At 43.8% G+C, this 23,611-nt stretch overlaps 1 protein-coding gene across 24 annotated transcripts in view; it reads right to left on the bottom strand.

Moving 5' to 3' along the window:
• Positions 1-14,757, bottom strand: part of SNAP91 (synaptosome associated protein 91) — a 72,820-nt gene extending 58,063 nt beyond the window's left edge. For 20 of the 24 annotated variants that reach the window (XR_012775195.1, XR_012775194.1, XR_012775181.1 and 17 more), the window contains exons 1-2: positions 14,163-14,295; positions 13,366-13,524 (exon numbers count right to left, since the gene is read on the bottom strand). Coding sequence is in view for 2 of the 24 variants with exons in the window: in XM_075498292.1 (XP_075354407.1) it covers positions 13,366-13,495 (130 nt within the window). In the remaining 22 variants the exon portion in view is untranslated. Of the gene's footprint in view, positions 1-13,365; positions 13,525-14,162; positions 14,296-14,510 lie in introns of those variants that run through there. The other 4 variants (XR_012775175.1, XR_012775176.1, XR_012775185.1 and 1 more) reach the window with 4 other exon arrangements.
• Between the last annotated feature and the right edge of the window lie 8,854 nt (positions 14,758-23,611).

Genomic DNA, 23,611 nt, shown 5'->3' on the forward strand with positions numbered 1-23,611 from the left:
GCTCAACAGTTACGTGTATTTTTCTGCTCAAAGACAAGAATTGAGCAGTTCTGTTTATGTCGATATGAAACATCAAGTAATTCTGGAGCTAGACGTGCCGCTTCTCTACTTTATTCATTTACTGCAAATAGCAGCTGAGCCACAAATCACCATTGTACTACCTTTTTTGCACAGCTGTCAATAGTTTAAGATTTACAAAATGCCATTTGCATTTGGTGGACACCAAACAATGGTTATAAGGTAAAAATATAAAAGCAATTGTCTTGGAGAAATGCTATGGCATCTTAGATACCACATTCTAGGAGAGGCAGGAACATAGAAAAAACCCTACTAACATTACAAGTAGCATTCATGTTAAGCATTTGACCAATAACTTTCTGCATAAAAAGGAACTTTTATCCCGCACGGCAAATCTCAGACCTCATTCTACAAGACACTTCCTTCAGCAGTTCCAACCCGGAAGCCTTAACCAAAATACACATTAATTTATAGAAGAAATACGAAACTGCGGCCATCAGCCAATCTTCTGCCAAGCCTTCAAACCATTTATTCAATTTCCTCTAAGGGGTAGAATTGTTCTCTCCATCCATGCAAGCATTAAAGCCACAGTCCCCTTGCATCCTAGGTCTTGCTGCATACAACAGAACAAGTTTAAAGGGGGTATATTGTTGCAAAACTATTGCTTAAAAGGAGAAAAGCCAGTGAGATCTAGTTAATTGACTACTGTAACTGGATACCAGGATTCCAGCTGTGGCCTGTGATTACCCTTCCATGAGGGTGAACAACCCCTAACATTACCTGTTGGTTATATCAATTTGTAACTCTTATCACTTGGTTGTTTACTAGAATATCAGTAACAGGGTCAGGTGTGGCTTTTATCCGGAACAGCATAGCTACACTAGAAAAGTAAGGATTTAATGTTTTCCACAGCAGCGTGGAGTCATTTACTGTAATCTCTGCACCAGAGCGTTTTCTAATCAGCCTTTACATGTTGGGCTGATCTTACACTCCAACCACATCTGGCAGAAAGTGGTAACCAACTGAGGCATGGTACATGAGCTATTTCAGTTCTGTGCTGCTGTTGGTTTTATTCTGAGAAGAATGAACCCTGGTTAGTGCTTTCCACCCCCAAAATGATCTACGTTCCTCAGAAAACCATTTGTTTTTAATAAACTTGTAGAAGTGAAACTGTCACTAGCCTATCAGCTCTGCCCAGAACAGCAATTTGTAACCCACTACAAATCTGAATGAGACTGAAAATATACTGGAAGCAGCCTGATGTTTCAGGTGCACTGCTTGGCTGTTACACATTGGGAATACATAAAAAATAGGGTGGGGATGGGACAACGTGCAAGCAACTTCAGTGACATGTTAATTATCTACAGCCCGTATGCTAGAAACAGGTCAGTTGAGTAGGCAGGCTCAGCAGCTGACACATCTAACTTTCAATATCCAGACCATGGTCTGTGTTTTTCCTACTGTCTCAGCCAGATTCTTCTAAAAGTCAAGCTATTTTGTCAGTGGACGTCATAGGACAACATAACCTTCAGTAGGGTCAGCCTGAAAAATAACTAAGCAAGGCCAGAGCCTATACACTCTGTTGAGCTGACAAGCCACCAGAAGCTTAGCATGGGTTGAAATTCTTAACTGGGAATGAAATGCCCACAACTATGCAGACAGTCCTGTTGAAAACATGAACACATCTGTAGGAAAAAGAAACCAAGTGTAATGCAAACCTGTCCATACAGTCAGTGCAACAGTATGACGTCCTAGAGGCATACTGAAGCAGCTGCAATTAAACAGCAAGCACTTTATAACACGGGTACAATCATTTCCATCCATTTTGTCTTTTATCTATAACGCGATAGAAAGACCATAAGAGTTCCTAAAACCAGACAGCTGCCTCATATGTGAATGCTGTGTCTTAAAACATTTTTTTTCACAAATGGACTGATACCCTTCATGATTAGATGGAGCCTTACTCTCTCCTCTCTTTTAAAAAAGAAACCAAACATGCAATTCCTTTATGTTCATTCCCCTTGTACTACAGCAGTTAAACAAGAATCTTTTGCTTCTGCCACACAGACAGGTGAGTTTAAGTCTCAGAAATCTTTAAAAAACTAACATCAACTACCAGTAAACTTTACTCTTCAACATGAGCCTGCAGCCTTTCATATACTGCAGATTTCTTGATGTTGTAAAAAAAAAATCTGTTAAACTCAATGGAACATCCACCTGAGAGAGGGAAGATGCAGTTAGAACTAGTAACATTTAGAAAAAACTGACAGTAGTAAGTTTCTATCTAACAGTTCAAAGTCACCAATGCCTCTGGAAGATGTGTTTGCCACTTGCAGCGGAAGTCTCCTATGAAGCTCTTGATGAGCAGGGAAGTTGGAATCCATCATGCAGGCTCACATCCAGGCAGCAAAGCTTCACGCAGAGTAAGATCTCTAGACTGGAACACCCAGAAGTGTCAATTAAACTCCTAAGCATGCTATGGAGGTGAGTTTTGAAAGGTAGCTTCTCATAATACTGCCTAAGCAACTTCCAGTTTCCTGATAAATAAGAGGAAGTTCTTTAAACTCACCTATTCCAAACATAGCAAACTTTGCCTGTTAATACTCTCGCCGTTCACAAATAACAGAGCAATATGAAGTTTAAATCAAGCTTAGCAAAACTAGACAGACTCTAAATGGCTTAGAGTGAAAGATCAGATCAGAAAGTCACAGGCAAGGCTCACATATGAAAATAACGTTCTGTTTCAGATGCCAGTAATGAAACATCACTCATAATAAAATTTACACATTTTCAGAACACTGACACACTAGATATGCTGACTTCCTCTGGCTTGCTGCCCCTTAGCAGAATGTATGTTCTCTTAAAATAGGTTTAGATGAAGCTATAAAACTTAGATTAAGAGCTACAGGCACAATAACTGTACTTTGGATACCGGAGTCACGCAGCAAGATCCAAACCCAAGTCTCCATTTGAAAAGGTTAGGTTTTAAAACTCCAGGGCTGCTAAAGAACTGATGCAATGATATGTTAAAGCTTGCATCTATATTCGACCTCTACATAATGAGAAGCAGCAGCCTTCAGAGCCAGGAAACAGGCCAGCTGGCTTCCCCGTTTCATACAAGTCCTACACTCTCTGAAACGAGAAGTGAAAGGCAGAGTCCTTTTAAAAACAGTTTCAACTCCCACTTAAGTGCATCTATGTGGGCTCTTCAATTATGCGTAAAGATGTACGCTCTAGCTAGTGCAGTCCTGCACTGTGGCAAGATAACCGATCACCGCCTTATTTTGAGGGCCTTCCTCTAAACTTGTAAACTTGCATACATTTTAAGAATGTGGGCGACAAGTCAGCATGTTTTATTCATGCTTTGAGCAGTCATGTCTTCCTCTCACTTCTATGGAGGACCATTTTAGAACATTCTGTAAACTATCAGAGAGACTTAAGAGATACAACAAAACTATGCCAGAGGCACTAGGAGCCTGCCAGGCTCTGCAGGCTAACCGCTGACCATCTGCTATGGAAGCACCCACTGCCATTGTGTCATCCACGCTCGTGCCAAGCCAAGAGTCAGTTTGAAGTGATCGACTACGCTGTCAGTAGTCAAGCCACAGTCTTGTCCCACCTCTTTAGGACATCAAAGTTTAAGACACTTTCTTGAAAAGACATGTTCTTTGGTCCTTTAAATATATGGTAGAACAATCTCAGCTCAAGCGGACACCAAACTCTCCAATCTACCCTTATCGGCATTTCACATCTCAGCTATAACCTAATCTCCTAAATACCTAGAAACAACTAGCAAAGGACATTGCTTTCTTTTTCATTCCTTCTTTGAGAAAGTAAAGCCACCCTGGCAAAGCACACAGCTCAACTGTTTTGTTAGAGCTCTGCAGCCCAACTACAACACAGGAGTTCCTGCCAACTTGCTTTCTACCTGTGGTAACTTTGCATATTGGCTTACGACCAAGAAAAGAGTTGATTGCCACGAGTCAGACCCAAGCTGCAGACACATCCTGTCAGCAACTTTCAGATCTCAGTACATATGAGAGGCAGGGTGTGCTTTCTTGGTGGCCTTCAAGCATGATCATGCCTATGTACTCACAAAATCTCCTCTACAAGAAATATCATAACACATTTGAGTTTTATCAATAGCTAGAAAAAACAGACTCTAGGAAAGGCAACCGACTGACACACGGCCTCAGCCTAAATGGCCAGAGCACAGATTACATAAATACACAACATAGGCATGACACTAGGACTTTTCAGCATCCAATACCTTTCATTAAACTAAGTTAAGATACAGATATAATCTAAAACAAAGCATGAGATCGCATTATCTTGGGCAGGGAGGAGGAACAGAGGGTACTTAGACTTGGTTCATCCAGAAGTCGGTGGTAATACAGTGTACTGCCATTTCCTATACTGTGCCTACGACTAAGCTGCAAGCCTCAGACGCCCAGTGGATGCACCAATTTGCCAGCAGCCTAGAAAACGCTGTTCTAGTATTCCACCTACATTCACAGCGACGTTTCAAGGCTGATGTCCAATACCATTTGTGGCACTAGTCCAGATTGCTGGTATATTCCCTCTCCTAGTGGACTACACTCTCAACTGCTTCAGCAAACGTGTTTCACAACCTAAAGAGAAGAATTTTTTCATGAGCACAAGCAGCTTACTGGCTACCAGCTATGACTGTTGAATATATCTCTGAGCCCACCCTTGCAAAACTTGTTTTGTATTGATCTTCAGTGTTTTCAAGCAGCTCTTCAGAAGTAAACATGATCAAAATAGAAAGATTAAAAGTATTCAAAACAGTTTTAAGGGTCTAGCATGCAGTTTGCAAGACTCCAGAAAAAGCAGACTTAATCATACTCCGCAAAGTGACAAGCTAGCCTCTGCCAAGTATTCCGATTGCCTTCTAGCAATTGCCAACATCTGGTTTATTCAGGTTTTATTTAAGCCACCAACCTCTCATACAAGCAAAATTTTGGCCAGTATGAAAATCATGCAACCATGCCGAGTCTGATGGGGTGGGATACTCTAATAACAACTTACCAATAAAGCTTCACACTGCAGTCTTGCTGGCACTGCTGACTCAGGGGAACAAAAGTACTGCTGCAAACCCTGTGCTACAGATCACTGCCTGCAAATCTACCAGGAAGGCTTCTTCTATCATATCATTTAATTTGAGTTCAGGGTTCAGCCCCATGCTAGATGACCCGTTCTTTCAGCACGCTAGATGTCCTGCGCTGCAATTCAGACCCTGATTTCCTGGCTTGCTTTTTAGTTTTCATGGTATTTGAAACCCCTCTCTCCAAACCAGGCAGAATATTGCTCCTAATCTGCATGCCATGTGTGGAACTTTGGAGAGCCAGGTTTCATCAGACACTCATTGGTGAGACTACTGTATTTTCCCTAGGCACACACCAGAACTTGTGCTTTTCCACCCTTACCCGCATCCTGATCTGTGCCTTGAAAAGAAGCTCCAAGAAGGAACAGGGCATGTTAGCTTAATGATACTGTTTGGTACCACTGACTCATCTTTAGACTATAGTAAGACTAAGGGAAGGGATATAATGTCACACCCCCCCATTTTTCCCCACCCCCAGAAACACTGGAGCCAGCTCCTTCAGCAAGACCGTATGTCCACAGCTGACCGAGGAAGGTCTCTCCCTTTTCTTTTCTTCGGGGGCAGGGGGTATATTGCCTGCACGTGGCAAGGTTTTGGTAGCAGAGGGGGATGCTGCGGCTGTGACCTCTGAGAATAGGGGTCTCTTCCACAGGCTGCAGGGGATGTCATTCGTATCTATCATATCATTTAGTTTGAGTTCAAGGTTCAGAAAGGTTCCACCTTTCTGAACACCTTTTTCCTTTCTTCCACCTTTTCTGAACACCTTGGTGTTCCCTCTGCCATTTCTCACTTTTCCCCTCCTCCTCCTCTGCCTGTCCAGTGTTTTCAGGCCTTTCTTAAATACATTTTCCTGGAGGTGCCACAGGCTTGGTGGATGGGCTCAGCTGTGTCCTGCGGTGGGTCCATCGTGGAGTCTGCTGTGTCTGGCACGGAGCAAGCCCTGGTCTCTTCTCACAGAGGCCATTCCTGCAGCCAACACCTCGCCATGGACACCCGGTACCAGGGGGAAGTTAAGAGCGAAGTAGTCTCGAGTATTTTGAGCATCGGCAGAAAAATACTCGAGGCAGGTGTTGTAAAAATACAGTGTGCCTCTGACATATTACCATTTCTTCAGAAGTGGGGACTAAGAGGGCAGCAAATTCTCTTCTTTGGCTACCAATTCCTCCATCCAGCAAGAAGCAGGGAAAATGAACAGCATCCAAAATGCTGTACGCCCTTCAGAGTTATCCCGACTGCCATCTACTTTTAAGCACTTCAGAGGATCCTTCACGGGGCAGAAACACAGAAGCATGGACTGACCACACCAACAGAGCACTTTCTTGTAGACTTCACAGAATTCCTCACTAGTGGCACAGGCCCAGGTAAGGCACACACAGACGATGGAGGGTTTAAGAGCCAGGCTGGGAAATCAGAGGCACAGATCAAATCAAAGCACAGGAAATCAAACTGCAGATTTTTTTGTTGTTGTTTAAAAGATGTTCAGTTGCTGCCACCCAAAATCTAAGGGAGTAACAATATGAGACTTACGGAACATATTCAACTACTAAATAGAAGCGATTAGAACTATGACAGATGGTCACTGTCATACTGCCCATCTCATGCACTAGGGGCCTCAAAGAAAGGCATGGCTACTCCATTATCAAGGTCTACTAATGGAAGTCAGTACAGCAAAAAGACCCGACTTGTCCCAGAATTTGTCATCCATGACCTTGACAAAGCATGTTTAACAGAAGGACCTTGATGACTACCGAAAACAGTCTAAGAATACATGCCTTCAGCTGAGGAAAAGCCAAGGGGAGGGAGGGTAGGACTAGTCAATCTAGCTTTATCAAGTTACACTGTTTGGATGAAAGAAAGTTTAATATTACACTGTCCACCCACTCTTCTGTTTCCTCATCCTTGCTTGCCTTAGGCATTGTACCATAAGAAGACTTAAACACAGAACAGTTCAGATGCACAAGGTCAAGTGATCCTGCCTATGTTTCAACCTTTGTATCTTAACATGAATTCAAACTTCTACCCAGCTTCAAACATATTTTGAAAAATTATTAGCTAGCTAATTCTTAGCTTAATTAAAAGGGCAGCCTTCTCTTGGTACTACATGTGCCTTAAAAAACAGTATGGGGCCAGGGAGGAACTGAAAGTTAATACCATTTAAATACTCAAGATCAACTAATCTAAAAAGCCTTCTTATTAGCTCCCCTTACCCAGGACAGACATTTCTACTCCTATTCAGAGACCTCCAAATGAAATGAGTCAATACTGTTTTGGGAAAGGACATGGGAGAAGCCCACAGAAACAGAGAGCTATTCAACATAGAGACTGATGACAAGCCCTTACACATACACAAAAAAAATAAATGTGCTAATCCAATATCCATTAATGAATTAAAGAAAATTATTGCTTGCTTGGATTTTTTTCTTTTCAGGTATGAAAGAGATTCATTGGAGTGACAAGGAGTTGTTCACAATTTAGAATTCACCCCAGCTGTGACAATAAAAACCAAGACACTGTATTAGCAGATCTTCAATGCTAACTTTTAAACAAAGTCAGTTCTCTTCTACGTGGAAACTGTGACAAATTACTGCAATACAAGATACAGTGAGGCATACAAAAGTGGTTTCATTAGTAAAGCATGAAGGATTAAGCCCAGTTTGTACAGGGACTCCGTTCTTTGCAATTTTCTTGAAGGTACTTCCACAGCGGTAAAAGACAGAGCGTCACCTGGACTGCAGAGCAATGCAGTACTTGTACGTCTGCGCTACTCCTGCTAGGAAAGGGCCCCAAGTGCCAACAGACTTGGAGCGCTCCCCAAATCACTTCAACAGCAAACAACTTCTGAAACACGCATCCAAGTTAACCTGAACAGTGACTGAAGTCTAGCGACTCAAGATAGCTCCACTGACCCCCACCTCTCAAAAAAAAAAAAAAAAAAAACAGAGACAGACATATTCCTCAGGAATGAGATAGAGATTTCTGAAACTGACCTGTGGGATCTAGCAACTTCATCTTTACTGAGCCTAGAAAAAAAGCTTAACCCATTGCTTTTGGTCAACAGCCACTTCTGTTTCAACACTAGAGACCACACTGATTCAAACCAGTTAGGTCATTCCCACAGTTTGCAGGAGAAAGGCAAAACACTGCAGGAACAAAAGTGTCTGTATAAGCAAAATACTGACACCAGCCCTGCCGTTGAGTTACCAGCATGAATTAAACTATAAATTTCCTTTTAGAGCCTTTGTTTGCCAGCCACATACAAATATGCAAAATTAGACTTGGGATGGAAAGATGTTACTACAGATCACAGAATCGTATAGGTTGGAAAAGACCTTTAAGATCATCGAGTCCAACCGTAAACCTAACACTACCAAGTCCACCACTATACCATGTCTCTAAGCACCTCATCCAAACGTCCTTTAAATACCTCCAGGGATGGCGACTCAACCACTTCCCTGGGCAGCCTGTTCCAATGCTTGATAACCCTCTCGGTGAAGAAAAATTTCCTAATATCTAGTCTAAACCTCCCCTGGCGCAACTTGAGGCCATTTCCTCTTGTCCTATCACTTGTTACTTGGGAGAAGAGACCGACCCCCACCTCACTACAACCTCCTTTCAGGTAGTTGAAGAGAGCGATGAGGTCTCCCCTCAGCCTCCGCTTCTCCAGGCTAAACAGTCCCAGCTCCCTCAGCCGCTCCTCATCAGACTTCTGCTCCAGACCCTTCACCAGCTTCGTTGCCCTTCTCTGTACACGCTCCAGCACCTCAATGTCTCTCTTGTAGTGGGGGGCCCAAAACTGAACACAGTAGTCGAGGTGCGGCCTCACCAGTGCTGAGTACAGGGGCACAATCACTTCCCTACTCCTGCTGGCCACACTATTTCTGATACAAGCCAGGATGCCATTGGCTTCCTTGGCCACCTGGGCACACTGCTGGCTCATATTCAGGCGGCTGTCAACAAACACCCCCAGGTCCTTCTCTGCCAGGCAGCTTTCCAGCCACTCTTCCCCAAGCCTGTAGCGTTGCATGGGGTTGCTGTGGCCCAAGTGCAGGACCTTGCACTTGGCCTTGTTAAACCTCATAGAATTGGCCTCGGCCCATCCATCCAGCCTGTCCAGGTCCCTCTGCAGAGCCTGCCTACCCTCCAGCAGATCAACACTCCCACCCAACTTGGTGTCATCTGCAAACTTACTGAGGGTGCACTCGATCCCTTCGTCCAGATCATTGATAAAGATATTAAACAGAACTGGCCCCAACACCGAGCCATGGGGAACACCGCTTGTGACCGGCCGCCAACCGGAATAAAAACATGTGAGATACACAGGTCATCTCCACAGCCACAGAAAATCAAGTCCTGATCTTCACCTGCTTTGTTTCCACACTTCATGAAAATCTCCCAGCTCTTGATCAGGCCTCCAGAAGGGCCTTCTACCTTATGAGAATTATTTTGAAGAAGTAAAGAGGCACCACATGGTCTTTTTAGAATACAAACTCCAGAACTTCCTCCTGCTGCAAAGCAATTCACTCAACAAAATAAGTCAAGGAAAACCCCAGACATTTTAATCATTTTCAGAAACAGGAACTTGTTATGACCAACTGCAGACGCAACAACCTCACTGGTTTCCAATTCACTTCCCTAAATGAAAGCTTGACAGTCTGTTTCTGAGATCCTTTATAAAAGGAGCTGAGTTCAGATCTACCTATTTTTGCCTCATCTATCACATGTTTTAACATTTGAAAGTCAAGTTATTTCCTGTCTCTCAAAGCTTCTCCCCATTGATACCATCAGAGTCACCCACATCCGAGGCTGGACGCTGGCTGGCTTTTACTTGCCCCGCACAATTAAAACCCTCATTGAAGCCTTAACATATCTTTCAGAACAATTCTGATAATGAAACTTCTATGCTGTGCAATAGGATTGCCCTCCCAGTTGAATTACCACAGCTCATATATCCGTAACATAGTCCATATATCTCATTCGCCCACTCTGCAATGGCCCTTCTCACCGCAGCAAAATCAAGTTGCTAATCCCCACTTCTCCACGGAAATGCTTCCCTCGCTTGCTGTATCTAATTGTAATTTATTTAACAAAACATGGTTAGCTGAGGGAGATAAAGTCACCACAATGATACGGCTTCAAGACAACAAGTTTGTCAAGTCCAAAAGGGTCAGAGCTCTTAACGGGCCAACTGCAACGGCTTGCCCCATCCATCAGAGCATCCTAGATTTACATTCCTTTTCTCCCCACCGGGACTTGGGAAATGCATTTAATGCCATCTGGCACTCCTTCCCGCAGTTGCTGGAAATTCACTAGTATGAGAGCTGGAATTCAAGAAAATGGTAAATCTTACTACCGAGTATACGACAGCAACCTAATCATACCTCAGTACTTCTTTACATGACAAGCCTGTGCAGCACCCAGAGTCCATGCCAAAGGACAGCCACTACGCAGCATCCATATTAAAGCCTGCACTTGTAAGCTACGCAAGTACAGAAAATCACAAAGGTAAACACTTAGCAGCTCAGCTTTTGTTCACAGAAAACATTGATTTTGTTCTCTCCTCCCTTCCTCACACACATGCATTCATACCCAAATCATGCTTTTTATTCCTCAGAGCAAATTCCTTCTAAGTAGTACTCACTAAAAAAACCTAAACCAACCAAACAAGAAAAAAGACACCCCACACCTTGTCACCTATCATCTTTCTAGAACCCTCTGGAACTATTATCTTCTGCAGAAAATGTATTAGGACAGGCATCATTGTGTCCCATCCTCACAGGACTACTTAACTCATGTTAAATAGTTGATCTCTCCATTTAATTTACAAAGCCCATCTGCTAAGCAGGGCAGTGGAAGATAGGTTGTGTGACATGACACCTGGCTACTAAGACACTAAATAAAATTATGGAGTTCCCCAAGGACATGGAACCCCCACACCAATACTAGAATTACAGCTCTTCATAAAGCATCATTCCAACCATTGTTCTCTGGTACCTTAAGTTTTAATCATCTAAATCCTTCACACCTTGACTCAAAACTTATCTTAAGGCATTGGCAAGTTCTACCTTTCATTCCCTTCTCCACGTCTTCAAATGCTACTTATCCAACTTGAAATGCAGTTGGCCACGTGGCTCAGATCTACCTCCACCTAGCAGTACCTCCTGCATGCATGGGGGCATTGCTCTTTCAGAGGATTAATTTTTAATTTACTCTCTCATTACAAATATAAGGCCCATTTTCACACTTGTTCACAAGATATACGTCAGAGTTCAAGGAATTGCCTAACAATTCATAGTTCTGAGGAGCTGCCTCAGGCTTAAGAGCCTGAGAATATTTGTTCTTCTAAAACATGAACTTGATTTTCATTTATAGTCCACAATCTTAAATGTGCATATCTCCACTGACAAGATTCTGCCTTTAATGACACCAGTGAATTAAACTCTCAACTGTTATATACAGCTTGGAAAATGGAAGGAAAAACAATCAAGGATGTATCTTCCCAGGAAATGATAATTTCTCTTCCTCTTGTGTGTCTTACATGCAGGTGGGTATGAAACTGCATGGAATGCTACCAGCTCAGTTTCTGAAGTAGTAATATCAGCAAACACAATCCCTTTCCAGACCTTTATACAGCACTGGTAAATTATTTCTACCTCACTTTAATCCTGCCTATTCCAGATAGTACTTTTATTTTATATATATATATATACACACACACACACGTACATATGCGTATGTGTGTGAATATATATATTAAAATATACACACAGAGACACAGCATGCTTTTAAACATGAGCTAGTCTTTTTTTTTTTAAGCTAAAGCTTCTAGTAAAAGATACAGTAGGACTGTCCAGACACAGCCTACAGATTAAGAAGTGTCGACAGTTACCAAACAGCAACATAGCAGATATCAATAACCAAGATGATTTTTTAAAAGATACAAGAAAACAAGAGAGAATACATGATATCAAGACAGCCGATCTATTTAAATGACGGTTTAAACTCAAGTCAGTCTTCAACCAATGCTGCTTATGTCAGCATCCCTTAGACATATATACAAGAATATATATCTATAGTGGAAGACCAACATGCTGTTTGCCACTTTATGGGTTAGCTATGAAGTCATTAGCACTGAAATCTGGAATTATTTTCCAGAAGTAATACTACCTCCTTTTAAGAAACACAGCATCATCAGAATTGTACTTACATGCACCTGCACCAGCATTACTTAGTAACGGCCAGCAGCCAAGAGACTGCTTGGTATAAAACCTGCTGATCTTTACTTGAAGTGCTTCTTACCACGTCCAAAAAAAAAAAAAAAGGGGGGAAAACACAATTTTAGACATTAAAACCTGCTGTTGATCTAGTAAGTGCAATGCTGGACAGAGTTACTACTGGTAAACAAGGCCAATTAACATCATGCAATTAAATTCTTTCATCGTTCTACTCCTTGGTGTCTCCAAGCAGGGACTGACAGTTGAGTGGGTTGAAAAGAAGTAAAATTGTCAAGACAAAACATCACTAGCTCATTGTTTCTTCAGAAACGTTTTGACTTCAACCTTGCTTCATGCATTAACCAGCTAATGCCAGTCCAGAATAGATCATAAATCTATGAGACAAAGCTACCAGCCATCTTCAATGACACATGATGCAAACCATCAGGCAGCTCATGAAGTTGCTCTCTGATATGTGGGACCTCAGCAACAGTTCTTAAACTCTCCAAAGGCTGTCCTAATCTATAGCGTAGCATTACCCAAGTGCCTTGCCATTTAAACATGCCACCATCTAAACGTCTTCAAAAGTCTGCTGTGGAGACGGCCACGCTCCTACCAGTGCTTGGCCAGCTCCTGGCATAGCATTTATGTCTCTGCCTAGCTTAATCCTGACCAAAGCAGGCAGTGACAAGTGCGTGTCCATTTTGCCCTGTGCCCAATTCCCTCCCCTCTTTCCAAGCCCCTGATCCACAAGGCACGCTCTGCACTGCCTTCCTGGATAAAATGCAAGAGGTCATGAGGGGAAAAAAAAAAGGAAAAAAAATGGCCGAAAGAGCAGTATTATGCAAGAAGAGAAGAAATGCAATAATAACTCATCCTCTCCTGGAGATTGCTCGTAACTCTTACAGTTTGCAAGCTGGATTACAGCAAGTGTGACAGCCAGACGGCTCAGAAGCACACTAAAGACCTCAGCCCCGGGTCTTCGCTGGGGAAACAAAAAGGGATGCTCACAGTCCAAGTGCTTTTTCTTGGGCCCCATCACTTCATGCGTGGTGGCTTTGCAGACGGCTCTGGCTACGGCTGATCCCGTAACGCTGTACTGAGCAGCTGCGATGCGATCTGTCAGCGTCTGACCCGACATCTTCGCTGGCGTGCCTGCTGCTGCCTGCTCTGCAGAGGCGGAAAACACGGGAGGGGAAGGGGAGAGTCCGGGCTTATCGCCGAGGGGAGGCGGGTGGGGAGGGCACGGCAGAGACACGCACACGCATGGACACACGGACACACGCAGCCACACCACACGCACAATGGTCCTTCAGGCAGCCCGGCCCCTCCCGAGGCGCAGCCCCCCCCGCCCCGTTGTGTAAGCCTTTGCCTCGCTAGAAGCCGCCCGGGGCAGAAATAAAGGGTATTTCAGACGCTGCAGGGAGAGGATGAAGGGGAAGTAACGATGGCAGCAGAAGGAGGCTGCACACAAATAACGTACGAGCCCCCGGGAAGGGGGGGGAAGGACCCCCCACCACCACCTGCCCCGGCAGCGCCCGCCCCCCGAGCCAGCCCGCGGGGGAGCCGCCGCCGCGCCCCGGCCCCGCCGCAGCGCCCGCCCCGCCGCCTCCCCGGTGGGAGATTATGGCACCGTTGCGCCATGTTATGCCCTCCCGGTGCCCCCCCCACCGCCACCCCCTGGCCCCGATGGGACCCCCCCCCAGCGCCGGGAAACGGGGCGCCGCTGGATGCGGCGGCGCCCAGCGCCATGCAGCAGCCCGGGGCGGCGAGGGGAGAAGAGGATGAAGCGGGCGCCGGCGGCCGACCTGTCAGTGCGTCCTTCCCTCCCGTCCTCCTGCTGCCGCCGCTCCGGGGAGGGCACCGCCGCCTCCCGCCGCGACCGCTCCCCGGCCCGGCCCGGCCCGCCGCGCTGCCCGCTGGCGAGGCGCCCCACGGCGCAGCAGTTCCCCCCCCCCCCGGCCCTTCCCCCGGCCCGGTAGCCCCAGGTGCGGGGCGGGCTGCCCCCTCCCTCCCGCCGCCGCCGCCGCCGCCGCCGCCGCCGGGGATGCGCTGGGCGTCCACGCCCGGGAGCCGCCGCTGCTATTTCCAGCCGGCGGCTTAATCCTCCCGCAGCCTAATCCCCGCGCTACTGCCGCAGCAGCGCCGCCCCCTACCCCGGTGCAGAGGGCGGGACGGAGCGGAGCGGAGCCGCGCGGCGCTGCCGTTGCCGCCGCAGGTCGGTGGCCCGGCGCAGTCAGGTGACCCGGTGCGGTGCGGCCGGGCCTGGCCGGGCCGCCCGGTACCGCGGGGCAGAGCCCCCCGCCCCGCCGCGCCTCTTAAAGGGGACGCCGCGGCCCGCGCGCTAGGTGTGCGGCGAGGCGCGGCCCGGGCCGCCAGCCCACGCCCCGCTCGCCTCCCGCTTCCCGGGGGCGGCGGCGGGGGCGGTCGGCCGGAGCCGCTCCCACGCGGGTGCCGTCTGGGGGAGCCCGGTGGGGATCCGCGGGGCCCGGAGGCTGGGGGGAGCCGAAGCCACTGATGCTCCCCCTGCCTGCAGTGTGGTCCTGCCATTAAGGCTTATAATAATGCATCGAGGGATGCCAAAACTGCACATACACTAGATCTCTCCAGAACCTCTTTATGAGGTTGTTGTTGTCGTTACCAAAGATATCCGAAATATGTCCCCGGAAGGGTTTTCCTTCCGTTACCCAAGGTATCCTAAAGGTCTTGGTTACGACACGGCGCTACGCTAGGGAGGATATATTGCCCCAATTTTATTCTGTAATTGAAGCCTAACGGAGTGATCTGTGGAGTATTGAGAGATGTGGTGTACATATATTACCATAAATTGGCTGAACTTAGTTTTGGAGTAAAGTGATTTAAGTGGGTGGGGACTAAATGAAATGGTACTGGTAGCAATTACTTAGAGCTGCCGTTAGAACAAATTTCAGAAGACGATGTAAGTGTGTGTTATTAATTAGCTGAAGAAAACAGTATGTACAGTCAGTATTGAAGATTTGTGCATATGAAGTGATAACCGGGTTGTGTTGCATACAAAGACACACGGCACCATTTTCATTTATTACGCCAGGAGCAGAATACTGACGAGGGATTGTGGTCTGTGACAGTATGAAACAGCAGCTTTTTTTACTACTACTTTTTTTTTTTTACCTAACAACCAAAAGATTTTAAAGTCCTAGGTAGCCGGAAAGCTTGGGAATCCTGTTAAAACAACACTCAAATTTCAAGTTACCGTTTCTATGGAAAATCTCTTCCAAAATAACTGTTCAAATGGTACCTGTGTCCATTGCAGAAATGGGTTCAAATTTTCAGGCTTTCGATATTGGTTAAATCTCTTTCATTTCTGCAGAGCAGATAGAGACGTTTGGATTTCAAGATTCAAATGTTTTCTCAAATGCAGTTTTTGAATACGGAGAGGGATTTAATGTCAAAAAAAGATGTAAAGCGTATGTTACTAACTGTTAGCAATAAGCGTTAGGGGTCTGCAAACTTTGAATGTTCCCGTAAGTGAGACTCTCACATTCCAATAATGAGAACATGTATTACCACAGTGTCCGTGCCTGTCAGCTCTATTCAGTAATGAATGGCAAATGAATAAATGCTGGAGTCACACAGAAAGATAATATAACACTGTGTTCTTTAGCATTGCTATAGTCTACTGTTCAAGTTCAGACAAATTTTAGTAATATTTAGAAGTTGTGTTTCATTTACACAGAAATATTAACTTCCATTCCTACAAACTCGTTATTAATGGGGTGATTTGGGGAGCCAGAAGCACGTCTTAGCAGAGGCACACACAGAGTTTTCCCTCTGTACTTCACGGTCAGTTATTGGGGTCATAGTGCCAATTGATTTCAGAGGAAAGAAACAGCTGGGATCTACAGATACTTCATGTTCCATTACTGGCATTAAGAGTGACTCTGAACTCTTCTTGGTAGTACTGACAGGAGTTTAGAATGGCTTGACTTGCAAAAAGACAGGAGGCTTCTTTTTAACTGGTACATTATAGAAGAAAAAAAATATACAAACTGTTTTGGATTTTGCTGATTTCACCCAGCAGAAATTTAGAGTAGCTTTACTTGCCACAAGCAAGATAGTTTTCAACTTTATGCTAGGCAAAGTATTTAATTAGTGATGCAACTTTTTATTAATGTCTAGTGTACATCTTCTGAACCAATTTTAATGTGAATATCTGGACACTTTCTGAACCAGTCCGTATTGTTATCAGCAGTTTCTGTCACTGAAATTCTTGGCTGTGTCATTTTTTGTGATTGTTAATACTCAGCTCATTTTATATCTTCATATTGTCAAAATATTTAACCAAAAGATAAGTTAGACAATTTGTATTATTGCCTTAAAATTTATGTATTGCAAACTGAATTTAAATGCAAAGAATAAAGAGATCCTCCAGTATTTTGGTTATAAGCCAGCAAGTTGCTAAGTCATGAGCTGGAGTATGCAAAAGGAATGCATTGCAAGATTACAATTACAGAAGCATTTCTCAGATGTTAATTTATCTCCCATTACTTGCATATTCAGCAACAAATAACCAGTGTCATGAATACAAACCACTGTGAAAATTTGTCTCATTTACATCTGTACCGTGTTTGCTCAGTACTGCTCTACATGGGGCTTCTCTATTTCTTCTTAAAAGTCGGTGGATGGACTTCCATTGACTACCGCATACAGAGATTTTGTTGAGCAAAACCAGGATCTCTTGACCCTGTGGGGTTCGAGAGGTATTTCAGACAAATCTCATTCTCGACAAGCATGTTGACTGAATTTTTGGTGCATGATGATCTTTCTGAAAACCCAAGGTGCTTTAAGAGGGTGAGACAAGAAGAAGATATCAGTACTCTTAAAATTCAGAGTAAAGGAATGTGATCTGCTGAAGGCGCATTGCTTTTGGATTTAAAAACAGCCACTACCCAAAAAAATTCCCAATGACCCCATAAAACAGGAGGTCAGATTTTTAATAAAAGCCACACAGGAAATAGGAACCATCTTGAATAAGGAGAGACCATGGAGGGAGCTGCCCAGGCCTAAGTAGACAGGGGCTCGGGGTTGCCGTTTGACAAGGCAGTTTTAGACTCAGTCCTGAGAAGCTGCTGTCTCTGTGAAACTCAGGTTCACAGCTTGGCTGGTGGGATGCACCGGGGGGGGTCTAGATGAGGGCCATATAAGCAGCTGGAAAGGGTTTCTTGCTGTTAAGAATAACCCAGAATTGTGGGTTTTTTCTTGACTGTAACTGTGCTTTCAACTTCATAATGAAGACCCTAAAGGAGAGAAGATCTATTAATGACAAGCTGAAAGGCCATTTTGAGACAAATGCTCAAAGGTAATTCTTAACTGATTTTGAAACAAGAAAAAAGAGTCGGTCTGTGTTAATCTCACGTTCAGGCACCCACATGGAGGGAAGGAGGCATATCTAGAGGCTGATTCGTCACACCTCATACCTGAATTCTGCACCAGAGATGCCCCAGCCTTGGGTGAAGTAAAGCATGTAGGACTCTATTTCCTGCACTTTAAGTTAGGGTTTTCTCACCATATTTCTGCTTTTTTTTGTTTGTTTCCCAGTTTTTCCTCTCGGGTCTTCCAGTTCTTCAGCCAGCTTCCATGCCCTTTCCTCCTGCCTTCACAGCCAAGGCAGAGGTTCAGACCCATCCTGTGTATGCCCGAGCCAGCATCATGCCCAGCGCTGTTGCTTTGCTTCTCCCTCTTGCTCTTAGGGCCAGTGGTACAAACAGAGCTCCTGGAGAGGCTGGCTGTAACCATAGTGATAGCAGCAGTCCTGAACAGATCTGTTTAGCTCTGGGAAGGGGGAGAAAAAGACTTTTCAAAGGAGGAGCAGCCTCCTGACTTTGCATCAGGTTGATGGAGATACGTAGGTAGCAGTATTCTCCCTCTACGGCACATGCAGCAGGAGTTGCAAAACACCAGCAGATACCCAAATCATGCAATATCCAGGAGTTTCTATGCTTCTGCTGTTAAATATAACCTCATCGCTTGGTCTTGTGTGGCTTCTGTCCGCAACAATTCATTCAGCCTCTGTACTCGCCCTCCTTAATGGCAGCTGTTCCAATAGTTCTTTTGGTTACTGTGATGAAAAGCACCAATGAGAAATTAAATCAGGCTGTCAATTTTCCAGTCAGAATGATGGCCCGAGAAGGATGTAGCCTGGATGTGCTCGTACATCCCAAGTAGACTATTCATTAAATTTTGGGGGACCACTTGCATTACTGAATCTAAGAGAATAACAATACACAGCGGTAAGGTTACAGGCTAGGAGGTGTGAGTACGTACTCTACATCCCATAGGAAATGCCTTTTTTGTGTGTTTGAAGAACTTCAAAAAGTAAAAAGATAACTTAGATAAGGGAGAGAATTAATATGAGGGAGCAAGTTATACAAAGACTAGCTAACAGGCTCTGACCAGCTAACTGGTCACTAAGCCATGTCAAACCGAGGTCACGTTCTGCAGAATATGGAGCATTTGGCATATTGCAGAGTTGATGATTACAGAAAGGTGGTAATTGGCACGTGTTGTGCTGTTCTGTACAGAGCAACCAGCTATGTTCCTTCCCCTTATCCAGAATGCTGGTTCCCGCAAGGACAACCTTAAAATCTGTATAATCTTAGAGACCTCTGTTGACGGATGGACCCAGTCATCCACATCACAAGGATAACTTTTGCTGCTGGAGTAGCTTTTGGCTTGGGTCTGGCAGTAACACCAAGGTTAATAGACCAGAAATGGGACAGATGGACACACGTATCAGAAATGGGGCAAAAGTCTTGTAATCATGAAAGTCAGTACCTGTGAAAATCCTCATTATTTGGTATTGATTTTGGTCATTAATTATATAATCTTGGTAGAGCCCCCAGTGCAAAAGTCTGGAGTTATGAAGTATATTGCACTTCCACACAACAGGCTCAGGTTCGGCTTAAATTTGTCTTTTTTTTACCTTTTCTTTTATACTGAGCACTAATCTTATTCTATGGATTTATTGAAACAAGTCTGTGTACCAAAAGCTACCTACCTTGCTGCTTCTATAGGTAATGTGTATTCTAATATATTCCATGTAGAAATAGCAGCTTTGTATTGATATTAGACAGATGTGAGAATTAATTTAAGAAGGTCCGCAGGTCAGCTTAAATACAAATATTGAATATTCCATTGAAGCTGCTAATAGCGGGAAGGGGAACATCCGTCAAACAATTTAGGTGAAGTCATGCTAGGCTTCACAGACATTAGCATGAAACAGATTTGCAGAAGTATACAGAAACAGATAATTTACTACTAATTGACTTTTAAAATTTATTACTTGTTGACTAATTGATGGTCCTGTCTTTGAACACAAAGTAACTCTGAAGGCATTGATCACAGCTGCATCATTTCCTCAAAGAGGGAAAGATGCTGCCTGAAATAAAGTCCAAATTTCATTTCTCCATGTGCCATAGAAATTGTGATCCATGGAACAGACAACAGACTTTTAACCTACCTTGGCTTTGTGGTCATTAAATTTTGCTATTCAAGCAAAACCAACTTTTTTTGGTAAAGGTGCATTATTTTGTTATTCATACTGACAAAGTGCCAGCATTTTTCTGTCAGTGGTGAATTGCTCTTGTATTAATAATTGCAATGATTGTACAATTGTAATAATTGTATTTTAATACAATAGTGGTTGTATCCTGGCTATGGCCATCGTGTACAGAACCAGGGATGCTTCACTGACTGTCACTTTTGTCTGGCTTCTGTCTGCTCTGCCAGTGCAAGCGTTACGCTGCTGTAGCTTACATTGAGGGGAAGCAACACAAGTGGCACAAACTATGGCTGAGAAGCAGTTAGAAATGATTTGCAAAGGAGAAAGCTTCTCTATATTCTTCCAAAAAGGAAAGGCTGTCAAGAGAAGGCAATTTCGTTTCCTTGCTGTGCTAAATCAGTAAAGCATAGCTGCCGTCCTGAAGCCTAAGCCTGGTCTCTTACCTCCTCGTCTGGCTCTTGGCAGCAAATCTAGGTGGCAAATTGTCCATTTCTGCAAAAGGAGGGTGGCTGTTAAACAGTAACTTTAATGTGCTGAGTACTTTTTGGTAAATTATGTGCATTTACAGCATGTTTTTGTTTTACATGTTGTCCAATATCTGTTGGAGCTGATAGAGAGTGTTAGGCAAAAGCTGTTAAGATAGTGTGCCTTCAGTCAAGGCCAGGAAGGATGACCTATCTCCTGTTCAAGAGCTCTGCCAGGTCACATGAACTGTTTATTTGAGCTTTTCAGCATCCTGGAAGCAGGTTTTAACCAAATAAGAACTTGGTGTATTGTAGAAAGAAGTTGAACTACAAGGAAGAGGTTGCTGGGGTTCAGCGTAATGCATTTTGCTCATGGTCAGTGGAAGTGTGGTACCATCCAAACTTCAGGACTGAGCTTTCGACCACATACCACATGCCCCATCTACTGCTGCTCTAGGCTCAGAAATACACAGCTGTATAGTAAAGTGACAGCGAAGTATTGTCAAAGTCAGCTAAGAAATTTCTGAAGTTATAATTTCAGTGACAGATTTGTTCAGCAGAGGTTCAATAGATGTCAGATACATGTCAAATAAAAGTAAAATTTTCAGCCCAGAGGGTAGAATACGTTTTAAGCAAAAAAAGGTAAGCACGTATTTAATAGGGGAAGGAGATTATGATTTGTAATAGCTTATAAACAAATACGACCTCTGTTCACTTGAAAAGAAGCTGGATTAGGCAATTAGATATGTGAATGTATGCTAAAACTTACATATGCAGATATGTATATCATAGTGATTTTTTTCTATGTTTTTAGCAATACTTAATCCCTAATCTTTTAATAGTTCTGGTATTTTCAGTGCACATTATAATTTTGCTAAGGCCTCTGAGCATAAAGCTCAGACTGCTAATGTAAGACCAAATTCTTCAGCTATGCTTTTGAACTGGTAGCATGACTGGTATGGCTTGGTATGTTCTCACTTCCTACTCTTCTAAGCTTGAAGTTGCTCTTTAACTGAATCTGTCCACCCACAGGAGGACACTTTTGATTGTATTGGCCTCCAGTGGCAATTTAAGGACCATTTCGGTGGTGGGGTGTAGTCAGTCAACTCCTTCTTCTTGACTTCATGCATTATACATTTAATTGGTCTTGCAAATGTTGACTGTGTCACAACAATATAAAGGACTAAGCCCTTCTGATTTTGGATTGCTTGGTAAACTGGGATCATTGCCAACACTTTAATACAGTCAAGTGCATATATCTAGAAGCAAATCCTATAAGATTACTTGCCGGAAAGCTTTTACTCTGAAAAAGAATTAGGGGTCATAGCAGGCAAACAACATATTTGAACTTCCAGTGTGAGAAGTGTGGAGAGACCTGGTCAGACTTACGACTTTATAATCAGATACCACCAACAGGACCAGGGTGTGATTTTCATTTCTATGTACGGCATGGATGACACTGGCACCACAAGACTGCTTAAATTCTGATTTTCATGTCCTCTTTAAAGAATTGTGAGAAAATGGACTAGAATGTTAGGAGGCTCTTTCTGTCCTCTTGATAGAGAGGTCCATGTATCCCCTCATGATAGACATATGGGGACCATAAAGGGGAAGAATTTTTCTACTCCTCCAAATTAGCTAAATCAGTCGATAAAAGAGGAAGCAGAAGAGGAGAAATAATTTTCTTTGTCAGGAGCATCTGTAAGAGGTAGGATTTTATTTCTGGCATTTTTTTCTGCCCAGCTGTAGATGTTGCTACTATTTCTGTAGAGAGAGAGATGCATCCTTTTGCGCAGGATGGTGTTGGCTCAAGCTGCCTCCAAGCCAAAAGAGAGATTTTCCACTGGCTCTCACAGGGGCAGGACTGTACTCAGGCTGTTTGCAATCTCCAGTCCTGACACAGAGAACTGTAATGAACAGTGACAAATGTAAGTTCCCCTGCCCATTCTTTAGCTCTCTGTGCAGTCTGATAATGACCACTTACTTGGAAAAAAAAATGTATATTCCAGCACAGGAGGAAAATTAGCCACTCCTATGTTTGCGCACACACCGTGCAGGTGAGTATTTGGCATAGGCATTGCCCGGTGCAACCCTGCTGCTCGCTGCTGCTCTTCCTTCAGCAGTTCTATCCACTGGACGCAATGGGGCCATGTTTGCTTGCCTATGGAGCATTCCCCATTTCTTTTCTTGTATCTTCTGTTTGTGGGATGATTTTCTCATTTAATCAAAGCTGCTTATACTTGAATAGAAATCCAGAAAAGCAGCCCTCAACTTCTTGAAAATCAGGACTATAAAAAACAAAGTCATGGATTTGGCGCTTGGTAGACAGATGAGTTCATTTTATTCTTAAGACAATGGTAGGAATGTTTCCTTGTAGGCTATCACAAGAAAGCATAATTTCCACAGCAGGTGCAGGACCTGACTTTAGTTAGTAAACTGAAATACTACTTAAAGAACATGCATCAAAGTTAATTTCTCCTTGAGTTTTGTCCAGTTGGGTAAGAACAATGTTGACTGCTCAAAATATACAAAAATATACCAAATATGAAAAGAGGTGTTTAAACATCATCTTTAACTAAGCCAAACTGTGTTTATGCTGCTGTTGTAGAATACTCACTCTAAGAGGAAAACAATTACCTGTTAATGACTTTGTGTTCAGAAAAAGAGCCAAACATTTCCTGATGCAACGTTGAGTTCAGCCTATGAGAAGAACGAGCCCAACATTATTGAGATTTTTCAATCTTTGTTTAGCTATCTGATGAGACAGCGTGTTTTCTAGAAGTCCTGAGTGCCAGCGCTTGCCTTAGAAGTGGTGGTACTATGAATATCATGCAGCTCTGGAAAGTGTTGGGTTTTTAAGATCCAAAGATTGACAGGAGCAAGTTGTTGACCCTGCCTCAGATTAGAAATTACATATGTGGGAGCTAATATTGTGCTAAATTTGGGGTGAGGTAGGGAATTCAACGCTAGAACTGGAAAATGCAATGCTGTTAAGCATGCACACTTACTTATATATGTAGCATGCGTGGTTTCATCAAGAAATGCTGCTTTCAATGGGCAGAATGGCAAAAATGGTCTCTAGGAGGAACTGTGATAAGGGAAGTGGCTCGATAATCAGATTCTCAAAGAGAAAAAGAAAGCATAGTAGAGCCTGCAGGAGCAGGAGGCTAAAGACAATTACAAATTCTTACGCTTGAAAGAGAGGAACAGCCTCTAGAAGTAAACATGGATCGAGACCAAGATGTGGACAGGG

Source organism: Mycteria americana, chromosome 3 (genome assembly GCF_035582795.1).
Source record: "Mycteria americana isolate JAX WOST 10 ecotype Jacksonville Zoo and Gardens chromosome 3, USCA_MyAme_1.0, whole genome shotgun sequence".
Lineage (NCBI taxonomy): Eukaryota > Metazoa > Chordata > Aves > Ciconiiformes > Ciconiidae > Mycteria > Mycteria americana.